This window comes from Mytilus edulis, chromosome 4, assembly GCF_963676685.1.
Source record: "Mytilus edulis chromosome 4, xbMytEdul2.2, whole genome shotgun sequence".
Classification (NCBI taxonomy): Eukaryota; Metazoa; Mollusca; class Bivalvia; order Mytilida; family Mytilidae; genus Mytilus; species Mytilus edulis.
The window spans coordinates 91088807-91103343 of NC_092347.1; the positions used below are offsets into that span (position 1 = coordinate 91088807).

At 32.4% G+C, this 14537-nt stretch overlaps 1 protein-coding gene across 6 annotated transcripts; it reads left to right on the top strand.

The window, feature by feature from the left end:
* Window positions 1–2621: 2621 nt before the first annotated feature.
* Window positions 2622–13894, top strand: LOC139521016 (uncharacterized). Of its 6 annotated transcripts, XM_071314176.1 has the most exons (7): window positions 2622–2750; window positions 5211–5389; window positions 5426–5518; window positions 5555–5701; window positions 6918–10728; window positions 12964–13352; window positions 13814–13894. In XM_071314176.1, exons 2-5 carry the CDS (start codon window positions 5212–5214, stop codon window positions 6923–6925), a joined length of 426 nt encoding a protein of 141 aa, XP_071170277.1. In that variant the 5' UTR covers window positions 2622–2750; window position 5211; the 3' UTR covers window positions 6926–10728; window positions 12964–13352; window positions 13814–13894. The 6 variants fall into 6 exon arrangements, with proteins under 6 accessions (XP_071170277.1, XP_071170274.1, XP_071170276.1 ...); XM_071314173.1 differs by having other exon boundaries at window positions 5426–5701; XM_071314175.1 differs by having other exon boundaries at window positions 5211–5365; window positions 5426–5701.
* Window positions 13895–14537: the final 643 nt, after the last annotated feature.

Genomic DNA, 14537 nt, shown 5'->3' on the forward strand with positions numbered 1-14537 from the left:
AAAATGATGTCTATCATAGAACATTTTGCACTTGTAAAAACATTTCTTAGTCTGCGCAGTTTTCAGTAAAACTAAAAGGCGTCGCGCAAGTATGTAGTATTTATGCTTATACGCATAGCATTTTTTTTAATAAAAGGCGAAACAAACAAATTTAGATATCATTTAAAGGACAAAAAATAGTACTGTGGTTCTAAAAAAAATAAATTGACATTAGTCAATATTTCATAATTGTAAAATAACGTGAATAATACCACGTTTTAGTGAAAATTATGGGAATAAAGTCTGTTAATGGGTTGGACAATTGAAATTGTGTCAGTTAAGAGTTTTTTTAGCCACGATAATAATTTTGCTACCTTTATATTTTCCCCTTGAAAAATTTAAGAATGAGATGTTCCTGAGTAAACAAAAATGACAATACGGTGCCACAGAATCCTAGAAAGAGCATTTTATTTTGACTTTCTTTGCATTTTATTGAAGGGTGTGTCACTTCAATATAGCGTAATATGGATTGGCCTCTAGAATATGCATGAGTTTTTTATTGACGTTTTCAATCAGCCTTAATTTTTGTGTCTGTTCGAAGTAGCACGTTCTCAATTCCGACTGAAAGTGTCTTTCTAATACATCACAGGGTACATATAACGTGTTCTCGTTCACATATGAACATGATATTTGTCACTGGACGTTAAACCCTAATTCGTCCGCATCATCCAATTGGTTCCTTTCTTCTATTACTTAATCATATGTTGCTAACAAATCACTCTAAAGAAGTAAACGGAAAGGAGCGAATGCAGCTACATTTATTTATTTTAAGTTTCAATTCATTTTTTTCCGTTTAGTTCCTTTCTACAGAAGTGCAGAGGAGAACTACAGTTGTTTATGGTGGCCGGGGAAGTCCATTTCGCGTTTTCGCGATTTCGCCTTTTATATTCTATAGGGCAAAAACGCGAAATTGCGAAAAGGCGAAATTGCGAAGTCGAAAACGCGAAGTCGAAAACGAGAAATCGGTTTCGCGTTTTCGCGTTTTCGACTTCGCAATTTCGCGTTTTCGCCATATAGAATATGTAAGGCGAAAACTTTTAAAGCGATAAAAACGCAAAATGGCATTAACCTGCCACCATAGTTGTCCGCATGTAAACTTCTAGAATTTGTCACCAATATAAGTACATCGCAATCCGTTACTGTTTCAACAGCCATCGGTGTTTCATGTGTGTATTCTTAAACAAGTATTATTTTTCTCTCGTTTTTAGCAATGCATCACTCTCTACTGTCCTTATATTCTATATTGTGCGTTTCCATCCAGATTCTCGTGTATACCATGACGGTTCGGATTGGGGTATTGGTTATTTCTGTATTCTTTAAATTCAACACGGTTATGTCATTTTTTTTTCTACATTTTATTTATCTTACTCATTATTCTTTCTTTATTTTTCATATTTTGTCATCCCAATATATTTTACTTACTGATATTTAGTTACATTACGACGTTTATCTCTGATTTATATACTGATTACCAATGTAGATGAAAAATTTGTGTCATTCATGACAATTAAACAGAATCAACATGATATATGCGATCATTCTTGGATGAAATTAATATTACTTTAATATTACACTTTTTGAAACCATTTTTATCAAATTTCAATTTCGTGTGTTGTTTCCGTATATGTTATGTTTCATTGCTCATGTGTTGTTTTCGTATATTTTAGCCGCTCGTCGTGAGCCTGCTCATTTGATCCAATAACACCCCATATAGCAATAAAATTATACTTTTATTGCCATTCATAACTCTTAACAGACCAATTAACAGACCGGGTTTTATACATCCGACCCATTAACAGACCAGGTTTTAAATAAAGATTGATTTATGTCACCAAAATACAGATTTTCGTGTAGATTTTTCACACAATGTTATCAATATGGTTAACAAACATAATGCCTTTCTTTATTCGATGTTCAAAATATTGAATGCAAGTAAATTTAACCAATGTGTCATTTTGTGTACATTTTATGTGTGTAAAATGTGTATAAATTTGTTGATGAGTAACCCGCCTTTTCATTTTATAGATCGTACATCGAAGCTAGAAAAATAATAATTACACCACTGAATTCAGTACATTGAATTGTTTTGTTAGACATGAATACTTTTTATGATGAAAATATATTTAGAAAGTTATACAATGAAACATGCTGAACTTTCAATGATTTTCTCGATAACACCTGATTAACAGACTTTAGCCAACCCGATTAACAGACCAACCGCCGATATAGCCGCATACTCAATACAGATTAACCGACCAATCTCTCGGTTAGCCGAGTGTCGGCCGTGAAGTTAAAAGGGCAAAATAAAGTGCGGTTATATTTTGTTGATTCATTGTGTGTTTAATTTTATAATTTCTTTTCTTAAATATTTCAAAAAGTACAAAGAATTTTTTTCTGGGATTTTTAAATGATCCATTACTAGCAGTTTTTAAATGCTTGTTTTAACCGAATTGTTTATAATCTTGGTCTGTTTTTCCCGTTTAAGTATTCATTTTGTGGCAAAAAAACCTAGAAATTTTGGTTTTATTATTACAAAGTCTCGTTTTTAAATCTGTGGTTTGAAAACCCATTATTCATTTTCTTTCCCGTATTGAAACATGCCTCATACGTCTACATTTTTACCAAACGAACATTATATAAGACTTTTCAAACAATCAAATATTCAGCACCATACTGTGTTATCATATCGAAGCGGAACAAGTAACAATCAAGTAAGTTTCTATTGTTAAAACTCATTCTTACATTAACTGTATAATGTCAGCTATTGTCAAGAAAAGTTATACTGATAATTATTGTCGGCAAAGTAAATGTTGTAGGGCAACTATAAGCAATTGGCTACAAAACGTTATATTTCTTACAGGTCTTTTTTTATCTCTTAAAATATAAAATAATACGTCTGCCATTAATATTTTTTTTCAAAACTACAGGGGATTAGGTGCTGTTTCTTTTATATAGATCAGAACTTTAATCTTTAAAAATAACTACAGAATATTATTGACAAAATCCTTATCAATAAAAATCATTCACAAAGTAACTTCTTTAATTTTTCAAATTACTAAATGTATGGATTGATCATAACAATATTTTTAAAGTGTAAAAAACGTTGTAATAATGTCTGTTTCTTAAGTCACTATCGACAAGTTTTCATAGTGTTAGATCTTTAGATAGCAGAACAGTTAAATAGTTTTTTTTTATTTAAACGATTTTTGTTTCTATTCCTGATTGTATCAGTATAACTAATTGGGTATTCGCAATATGGGTAATGCATACACAGTCAATGAAAGTTCGAAACAATAGTCCATAAGGACAAAAACTAAGACTTAAACTTACCAAACGAATGGATAACAACTGTCTCGTATTCGTACACGCTTCCTATAACGACTCACAAGGTCTGGATCCTTTTGGATTCATGCGATTTGTTACCTTGATTACACAGGCAAAATTTGCTCACGTGAATTTCACATGAATCTCGCATGACATTCACGTGAAAAATTTCATATGAGATTCACCTCAAACGAGCTTAATATACATGAAACTCACGTGAAAATTTTCATGTGAGTTTCACGTGAATTGAGATTCATATGATTTTCACGTGAAAAAATTCACATGAATTTCATGTGAACTTTTCAAAAAAAAAATCGGAATTATTAATGATTTTACTTAAATTTGAAAATTTAGATGTTGTTGGAATTACTTTATTTCAAAAATTCATGTGAATTTCACGTGAACAAAATTCATGTGATTTTTATGTGAAATTTACATGAGATTAATGTGAAACTTAAATAAACTGATTTCACGTGAGTTTCACGTATAAGCTCGTTTGGGGTGAAATTCATGTGAGATTCGCATGAATTTGAATTCACGTGAAATCGGTGTGAATGAAATTTGCCTGTGTAGTCTTCGTAATCGATTAATTTAGCTTTGAACATCGGTAAATAAAGGTTTTCTCAATAACAGCACAAGATTGGAATGACTCATGATGGGTTTTAGTTAAAGTGAATGATTCTTGTCTTTTATGTATTTGATAGCTGTGTTGTGACTTATTTTCAGATTGCTCGAGTTGTGTTTATCTTGTGCACGATTATCTGGAAATTTTAAATGAATCCCATAAAAATATGTTTTACAGAATTACAATAACCTATAATTACAATTTTTTTTAAAATCAATTTTAATATTCTACTGAAATATTTAAGGTTAACTTTAAATTGTTGATGTAGATGTTATCGCTTATCATGTGAAAAAGGATTTCTTCAAATTTTTCCAGAAACGATAGATTGATTCATGTTTGCTATTTGACTATTGACAGTGACTAATACCATTACAAAATATATTCACGCGCGTTTGAACAATACAGATATATATATATATATGTTTAATTATTGTCGGTAGGCTTCTTGGTAATTCGATTAATATTATTGTATTAAAAAGAAGGTTATGTAAAATCTATATATAAATTAGATCTTTTTTTCAAACAAATTTCAAATATATTTGCTAAGACAATCGTCTTTGTTTTTATTCCGAGTATCAAAAATTCGTTTTGATCTTTTATTTGTAACTGTACTTATCCCAAATATATCATACCAAATACCCCCCCCCCCCCCCCCAAAAAAAAAAACAACGTAAAACGTAACGTTGTTTAGGTTTAAAAAAAAAGCGCTTTCGTTTTAGATTGACAAATAGAATTTCTAAACAAAGAAAATTAGAGTATATCTATAATATGTATGTTTTGTTAACAAATTTTTTTCTAGCTTCAATGCTGAGTCTTTTGTTGACAAAACGCGAGTCCGGTGCAGTTACAAGAATCAATAATGAATTTATTTGCTCCAATTAGGAGTTGACGTAATCCATTCAGTTTTTGTTTGTTTCTTTATTATGATATTCGTAATCAAATAATGATATTTGAAAAAAAATCATAAAAGATACCAATTACATTAGTGTATTCCATACGGGCGTTCTGTCTCAAAATACTTATCAGCGTTAAAAACAATATAAAGGCAAAATAAAGAACGAAATTGAGGAGCATTGTGACCCTGTATTTCGCAAAAAGTTGAAAAATACGGCTGTGGTAATCTATTTCTACGGCAGAACGTTTGGTAGTAAGTTATTGTTGCCTAACTTTAACGTTGCCTAATAATTAAACGATCGTCTGATATTAATGTCTTCTATGACAGAATGAAGATTACAATTTGTCTACTGCTGGTCATCTGTAGCACAGTCAGTGCCCATAAATGGTATGGTAGTGGAGGTGGATCAGGTGGATGGGGAGGTAGATATGGTGGAGGATGGGGAGGTGGACGTGGTGGTGGATGGGGAGGTGGACGTGGTGGTGGATCGGGAGGTGGACGTGGAGGTGGATGGGGAGGTGGACGTGGTGGTGGATGGGGAGGTGGATGGGGAGGAAGATCATACGTAGGATCCGGACATGTTTATGTTGAAAGACAGCCTTGGTGGTATACCTATGGCGCTGGAGGCGCTGGAGGTGCTGGAGGCGCTGGAGGTGCTGGAGGCGCTGGAGGCGCTGGAGGAGCCGGTGGATTCGGTAGTGGATTTGGTGGTGGTTACGGAAGTGGTTACGGAAGTAGTTATGGAAGTGGTTACGGAAGTGGTTACGGAAGTGGTTACGGAGGAGGTGGTTACGGGGGTGGTTCCGGAAGTAGTAAAGGTATGATGATTGTGTTTAAATATTGTTATTATTATACCCTGACAATATGATATGAGCTGCAAATTGTGGTTTTTCTATTTGGTACTAACCATTATATGGAATTGATATTCTTTATTATTTCGTCCATTGCTTCTTATTGTGAAACATCATGAATAATAGTCTTTCTCGAAAGTAAAGTATGAATCAACAAGTTTTTTTCTTCGTAGTTTATTCTTACATAACGCTCGTTTCAAACAGACGGTACAGGAATGAAGTTTTTTTTCTTCTGAAATCTGAAACAAAAAGTGAAATCATGAACTCCGAGTAAAATTCAAAACGGAAAGTCCCTAATCAAAATGCAAAACCAACTGACAAAACTAACAAACGAATGGACAACAACTGTCATATTTCTGACTTGGTACAGGCATTTTCAAATGTTGAAAATTGTGGGTTTTATAGCGCTAAACCTCTCACTTGGACGACAATTCCATTTTAATGACAATAATTCATGAACAAAATGTTACAAACATATCCTGCTCCAATTCTGGCACCCGTCGTGTTGCTCGTGTTGTTACAAAGTCGGTAAATAGCATAATTCGGTAGGTCAGATTCGTGCATAGGGAAGGGGATTGTAGTTACGACATAAGGAACAGATCCGATATCATCTGTATTAAATGTCATAATGGGTTGCAGTATCTTCAGACTTATCAATACTGAACGATTAAAAAATGTAAGATACGGTTATAATCAGCACTTCTGTGTTGACTTGAGTTATCATTGATATGTTCATTATTATAAATAACTGTTTACAAAGCTTTGAATTTTCGAAATAGTAAGGCTTTTCTACCTAAGAAATTGATTACCTTAGCTGTATTTGGTAAATCATTTTGTTCCTCAATGCTCTTCAACTTCGTACTTTATTTGGTCTATTTAACATTTTTGTATTCGAGCGTCACTGATGAGTCTGTTGAAGACGAAACGAGCGTCTGGCGCAAATATAAAATTTCAATCCTGGTATCTATGAGTTTAATTAGATGTTCTATGAATTAAAATATATCATGGTTCATAAGACAACAATCGGACAAAACAATACCTAGAACAGAGAACACAGAATAGAAGAAGCTTTTTCAAATGTAGTAGTTAATATTGCTAAAATCTTAAATTAAACATGTTTAACAAAATAAGTAACATTACAGCACAAATTTTTTTTTTTCAATTTACATTTCATATATTGTAGGATATTAGATACAGATTGTTTACCACAACGGACAATGGATGATGTTACTTTTTTAACATTCAGAATATTAAATATTATAGCTGCATTCAATTCGTGTAGATTTTTTTCTAATCCAAGTTTATGGTAATTTCTTGGCTGTAGCGTATCTCGACTCAAAAGGCTGTGAATGTTGTTTGGAAAGAGAAGGCTATGATGAGTAGAAATTTATCCACTTCATGTTGTATTTGTTACCATCAGTTACGGCTCATCTAGTGAGTCCTAAAATATCATTCTTATAAATGTACGTTTGGTTCTTTCAATTTACAATCTGCCGTTTCAGAATGTAATTTCCGCTTTTTCCCTGTGGAAGACGCTTAATACTTACATCACGCACATCCGCTCTCTCACAATGACATATGGAAAATAAAGTCAACAGTAGTATATCTCCATTCAAAAGTCATAAATCGTTTAAGAATGTTTTCTTCTGACGTTTTAGTCTCATCGAAATATCGTTCTGGAATAATTTCAAAAACATGTTATACAAGTGTAAAATATCAATGAATTAAAAAAACTATAATCAAACTTAACTCTGTAAAATAATTGTGTATCTACAATAAGTAGGTTTTGAGTAATAACTTTATTTTTTTATTTTATTGCCATTAAAGTCAGTCTTTTTAGCCAATATTTTGAGAAAATGGGGGAGGAATACAGGAAATGATTTTACCGAAACATGTACATCCCATATCACTATTTTCTTTTCAAAGGAGTAGGTCCGGTAAGGACCGATTTTGGACTCAAATTTCAGGTTCATCTGATGAAAGATTTTGACCACTTTTTAAACACTCAAGTGTCTAATTCATTTGAATCAATTAGTTTATGTGAAAGATTTTAACTGATTAGACATTAAAAATGATCCGATTGAAGCTCAAATATGAATTATTTACCAAATATGCCGAAAAGTGTCTCTTTTCAGATGGTTTTTGTTAAAAATGAAAGTGACTGCATCCGTGTTTATCCTCAACCTTTATATATGTTATGTATTATCATAAAATACAACTTACATTTCAATATTAAGGATGAACACGAATGCGGCCACTTTCGTTTTACACGAAAACCGTCTAAAATTTAACTAAAATGCTAGAATTGTGAAGATTTCAGTAGTTAAGCATGACTTTTTGGTGCAAGTACCCGATATATGTGCATTGTATTGTCAAAAACAGCCCATATTTATGTAGCAGAAGCATTCTACTGTCCAATAAAGAACTAAAAGTTTACATTTTATCAATTTTGTAAAACTGCTATATTTTGGGGCCAAAACACGGGTCTTACTGGACCTACTCCTTTCTTAGATATGTATTTTTCCAATCATTAATAACAAAGAAGTTGAAATAATATGTATTTTTTTCTTAAAACAGAAAATCAGAAAACAAAGGTGGCAGCATGGTTAATTTGACACAAAAAAAAATCATGTGATATATATTTTTATATTAACACCTACCTAAAGTTTTTTTAAGTTAAATTTATACAGATTGTTCCACTTCATCTTTATTGAAAGTATGAATAAAAGTTAAATTGTTTCACGATAATGACTCAAAATTGATAGAATAGTTATCAAAGGTACCAGGATTATAATTAAGCACGCCAGACGCACGTTTCGTCTACATAAGACTCATCAGTGACGCTCATATCAAAATCTTTATAAAGCCAAACTAGTACAAAGTTGAAGAGCATTGAGGATCCAAAATTCCAAAATGTTGTGCCAAATGCGGCTAAGGAAATTAATGCCTGGGATAAGAAAATCCTTAGTTCAAGGTTTTGTAAACAGGAAATTTAAAAAAAAAAAAAAAGACCAGATTATTGATATTCATGTCAACACCGATGAAAAGTCGGAAAATCATCAAAATTGGGTACTTTCAAAGAGCCGTAGCAAAAAATGATACACAATATGATTTTTTGTTCGCCAATTATTTCTTTACAGTCATTTAACCCCAAAGATCAAGTTAAGGAAAAAGGTTTAATTCTAGAAATTTTTCTCCTCAAAGGTGTTCATCCTTAACCAAAAACAAATCCAGGTTACAAATAAAAACGAGGAAAACAAATCAACTTTAAAATAAAAACAACGGACAACAGTTACACTGAACTGCAACCTAAACAAACGCCAACATGCATAGAAACGGACTTGTTGATAACTACTGCCTACTTGGAACAGGACATATATTATGAAGAAAAAAAAACATATGGTTTAACCTGGTTTTATGACTAGCAAAACATCCCGCTTATATGACAATGTAAAATACCGCTTTAAGGGAGAAACATTGCGTGACAGTAAACAGACAGATAAATACTACGGAAATTACAAAGAACAAGAGGAAACGGAAGCTTTTGATATTTGAACAATTGAAGTCAAAGCCAGTATGTAACTTCCAAAAGATAGGGATAGTGAATATGAAAATAAATAGATATGATATTGATTAATTATAGTACTTGTTTTTAATAATAATCTCATATATTAGATTGGACAGTATGACTGCACTCATTGCTAATAATATCTAGAGCACAATATGATAGTTGTCCTTAGTATTTGTTCCTTATGACTACATTGTATCATACGTTGCATTATGGTTAATTAATGTATGTTCTGCTATATTATTAAATACCGAGATGAAAGAAATAAGGATTGTCTTTTGTTTGAATTTGGTGTTGATGGCAAATCTTTTAAAAGATTGATAAAAGATACCAGAGGGAAAGTCAAACTCCTATATCGAAAATAAACTGACAACGCCCTAGCAAAAAATAAAAGAGACAAACAGACAAATAATAGTACTATGACACAACATAGAAAAATAAAGACTAAGTAACACGAACCCCATCAAAACCTAGGGGTGATCTCAGGTGCTCCGGAAGGGTTAAGCAGATCCTGCTCCACATGTGGCACCCGTCGTCTTGCTTATGTTATTACAAATCCGGTAAATAGTTTAATTCAGTAGGTCACATGGAAGTTCACAATTAAGAAGCTGAAGTCATCTCTTTTATTTTCGTAAAGTTTTGTTTGCAACCGACCCTCATTGTCAATTTCTAGATGTAAGTCAAGATATGAGGCAGACTGTATCGGTAGTACCCTTCATCTCTAGTTCGATTGGATAGATTTGCTCAACATAGTCACGTCTTTTTAGTTATTCACAAAGTACATAAAAACGCTGAATTTAAAGGTAAGATATAACGCGACGCTTGTCTGATGTTGACGATCAAATTTAACGCTCAATGTTGCTATGTATTCATTGTAGCTAACTCAATGACTCTAATTCTTTTATTCATACTAGGACGATCTTCAATAAGATCGTATTTTCATGAAACATTCCTCTGACTGGTTTTTGTTTAAATGACTGCATTTTTATTTATTTGTTTTCCAAAATTCACCATTCTTTAATTTTAATGTCCACGTTTACAAATAAACGGCAAAAGATATATCTGGCTTTTTTTAATGATAAATCAAACATGAAAAAGGCGTCTGTTTTAACAACAACATTTATAATAAAAGTAACACAGTACAAGTAATGTCAGTCTTTGACTTATAACAATTTATCTTATGAAAATAATCGTGGTTTTTTTTCTAAAATTGATCTTTTATAATTTTGATTAATCGTTAAAAAAATAACAGATAAAGGCTTTATTTGTAAATATTCGTTATGAAGCTTCATAATTCATCTTTTTGGGGTTATTTTTTTGTTGCTTGTCTAATACATCTTTTTTTTAATTTCAAAATGTGTATTATATAAGCCTTCTAGAATCCAACATTCAGTACCCCATCAGACCATCGTATCAAAGCAAACAAGTAAGTAAATTTAAGTTTCTATTTTGTAAATCATTTAATCTGTTAGTTTTTCACTAACTGTATGTTATGTTGTGGACCAGAAGGTTTAGTCATCTTGTCAAGAATCGGTAATGCAGGGAAAAGTTTAGTCTTCTTGTCAAGTATCGGTAATGCAGGGAAAAGTTAAGTCTTCTTGTCAAGTATCGGTAATGCAGGGAAAAGTTAAGTCTTCTTGTCAAGTATCGACAATGAAAAGAAAAGTTTAGTCGTCTTGTCAAGAATCGGCAGTGAAAGGAAAGGTTTAGTCTTCTTGTCAATTATCGGGAATGAAAGGAAAGGTTTAGTCCTTTTGTCAAGAATCGGCAATGCAGGGAAAAGTTAAGTCGTCTTGTCAAGAATCGGCAATGCAGGGAAAAGTTACGTCGTCTTGTCAAGAATCGGCAATGCAGGGAAAAGTTTAGTCGTCTTGTCAAGAATCGGCAATGCAGGGAAAAGTTTAATCTTCTTGTCAAGAATCGGCAATGTAGGGAAAAGTTTAGTCTTCTGTCAAGAATCGGCAATGCAGGGAAAAGTTTAGTCGTCTTGTCAAGAATCGGCAATGCAGGGAAAAGTTTAGTAGTCTTGTCAAGAATCGGCAATGCAGGGAAAAGTTTAGTCGTCTTGTCAAGAATCGGCAATGAAAGGAAATGTTTAGTCTTCTTGTCAAGAATCGGCAATGCAGGGAAAAGTTTAGTCTTCTTGTCAAGAATCGGCAATGTAGGGAAAAGTTTAGTCTTCTGTCAAGAATCGGCAATGCAGGGAAAAGTTTAGTCGTCTTGTCAAGTATCGGCAATGTAGGGAAAATGACGAAAATACCTGCATTGCTGTATTCGAGTAAACACGGTGTTTTATTTAAACGATTTTCATTAAATATTAGAACAGTTATTTTTGTGTCTTCTTAATCTAAAAATCAAAAATTTATAATTACTTTTTTAATCGAAGTTTGATGATATAGAACATTTTTTTTTTTAAATATTTGACTTAAAATAATTTCCTGTTTTAAAATATTGTTTCAAAATACTTAATTAATATCTATTTTTTTTTAAATGTCTATTGCCATGCCAACTTCCTATTATTTTAACAATTGCATCCTCTGCAAAGTGTTTAAATGTATTAGCAATGTGTAACAGCAAGTCAAAATTAAAAAGATTTTAAGAACATTATAGTTGATGTTACTGAACTAAATTCTATTTTTTTTAAATGGAAGTTCACATTCTATTTTCTCATTATTTTTTCTATTTCTATGCAATTGAGACCATTGAGATCAACCAATGACCTTATACAAAAGGTATATATCCTTTCGTCGATAGTAGTTCTTGATCTACTAAATGGTCTTAAAAAGATTAAATTTGTATCTAAATTTTATTGTACTTTCGGTTGAGGTGTCCAGTTATCCGTGTTATCAAATGCGCCTTAAGATCAATTCAATTTTGCTCAAGCAAGCTATTCCCATTAACTAAGAAAATATAATAAAAATATGATGTTACAAGTATCAATGGCAAGCCGTCTTCGTCAAAACTATGTTTAAAACCATTTTCCGGAAAATTTACACACTGAGAATAAAAACTTCAAAACACACACTGAGAATTAAAAATTAGACACTGTGAATTTATAAAGACGCACTGAGATTACAAAAAAATGAAAAACAAACACTTAGAATTAAAATATACACACTTAGATTTTATAAAGACTCACTGAGATTACAAAAAATTAAAAACACACACTGAGAATTGAAAATTACAATTGTGTAATTAACATCTCTCTGTGTGTGTTTTTCAATTTTTTTCATATCAGTGTGTAATTTTGAATTCTTCCTTTTTTTAATCTCAGTGTGTAAATTTCAAATCTCAGTGTGTTATTTCAGGTTTTTAAATCTCAGTGTGGTTTTTTTTAATTGTCAGTGTGTATTTTTTCGAAAAAGGGTTTGAACATAGTTTTGACGAGAACAGCTTGTCATAATTATCCTTTTGATTCAGATTCATTTGTATTTTATGGAATAGACATATATATCTATAATTAGATGGATAAAAGTGATTCATTTCATCACATATGAATAAGAACAAAGTTTTAAATATACAGTATTATTTTATGTACATATTTATAAATGCATTAATACCTGACATCAAAACAATAGAGTCTGAGTTATTTCAAAATTGAAACTAATGAGTACTAAATCATTTAATAAGAATTGATTAAGTTGTTCTTCGTTTACCGCAGAATGAAGATCGCAATCTGTCTATTCCTTGCCATCTGTAGCGCTGTAAGCGCCTCCTATAAAGGTGGATACGGTGGATACGGAGGAGGTGGATATGGATACGGTGGATACGGCGGTGGTGGATATGGATATGGAGGTGGGTTGGGATATGGAGGATGGGGCGTAGGAGGTGGATATGGAGGTGGATCATACGTAGGAGCCGGACAAGTATTCGTTGTAAGAGGAGGACCATATTATGGCGGTTATGGTGGTGGATATGGAGGTGGATTCGGATACGGTGGATACGGTGGTGGTGGATACGGATACGATGGATACGGTGGTGCTGGATACGGATACGGTGGATACGGTGGTGCTGGATACGGATACGGTGGTTATGGTGGTTCAAAGAAAGGTAAGATAATTTTCTATTTAATATTTTTCATAATTTATCCCTGGTCGTATTTCATCTTAATATATACGGTTTTTTTTGTATGATTTGAACAGATGGAAAGACAAGAAATAGCAAATTTCCCATACATTCCTGTTAAACACTTACTTTATATAGCAAAACGTTAAAAAGTGAATAAAATTTGTTGTCGTCATATGTTATTGATATATGCATAGCAGTTTTAAATAGTAAAGACTAGAAAAAATGATTTACATATGCATCAAAAATATAATATGCCAACATGACCGAAACAGCAAACGAACAGTTTAAAGAATGCGATTGTCAGAAGATATGCTGGGATAAAAACCTCATTAGTTGCTTAAGTTTAGAATTTAACACAATTGCAACTAACAGGTAAGAAGATACAAAATATATTTTTGTAAGGTCGGTATTTTGCAGTAAAATTACCTTTTTTTCTATTGCAGGTTATTATTGAAGATCCTAACCCAGAATGAGCAATGGATGATGTATAAACATTTGTCTTGAAATATAACCTTCGCATTTAACTTGTGTTGAAATTTCTTCCACGAGTCCATAATTACTTCTAAAGTTTTGTAACATCTTTAGACTCAAATCGCAAAGAGAACGTCTTATTCCGATTATGTAGTGTAGTTAATCATATATCTTTACAGATGAATTATAGCATAACTCTATTCTTATCAACAGTTCAACCTAATCTATAGGGGCACAATTGTTCCATGCAAATCAGTTGATACAAGATACACAACAGAGTTTCAATTATTATTTTTTGGTACAGCTTAACTAATTTTCTTATCCCAGGCATAGATTACCTTAGCCGTATTTGGCACAACTTTTTGGAATTTTGGATCCTCATTGCTCTCCAACTTTGTACTTGTTTGGCTTTATAAATATTTTGACATGAGCGTCACTGATGAGTCTTATGTAGACGAAACGCGCGTCTGGCGTACTAAATTATAATCCTGGTATATTTGATAACTATTTACACCACTTGGTCGATAACACTGCTGGTGAAAGTTTCGTCCCCGAGGGTTACACCAGCCCAGTAGTCAATATTTCGGTGTTGACATGAATTTCAATAATGTGGTCATTTTTATAAATTTCCTGTTTACTAAACTTTTATTTTGTTCTTTTTTTTACACTGGATCTCCGTTTACATTTTCCCAGAAA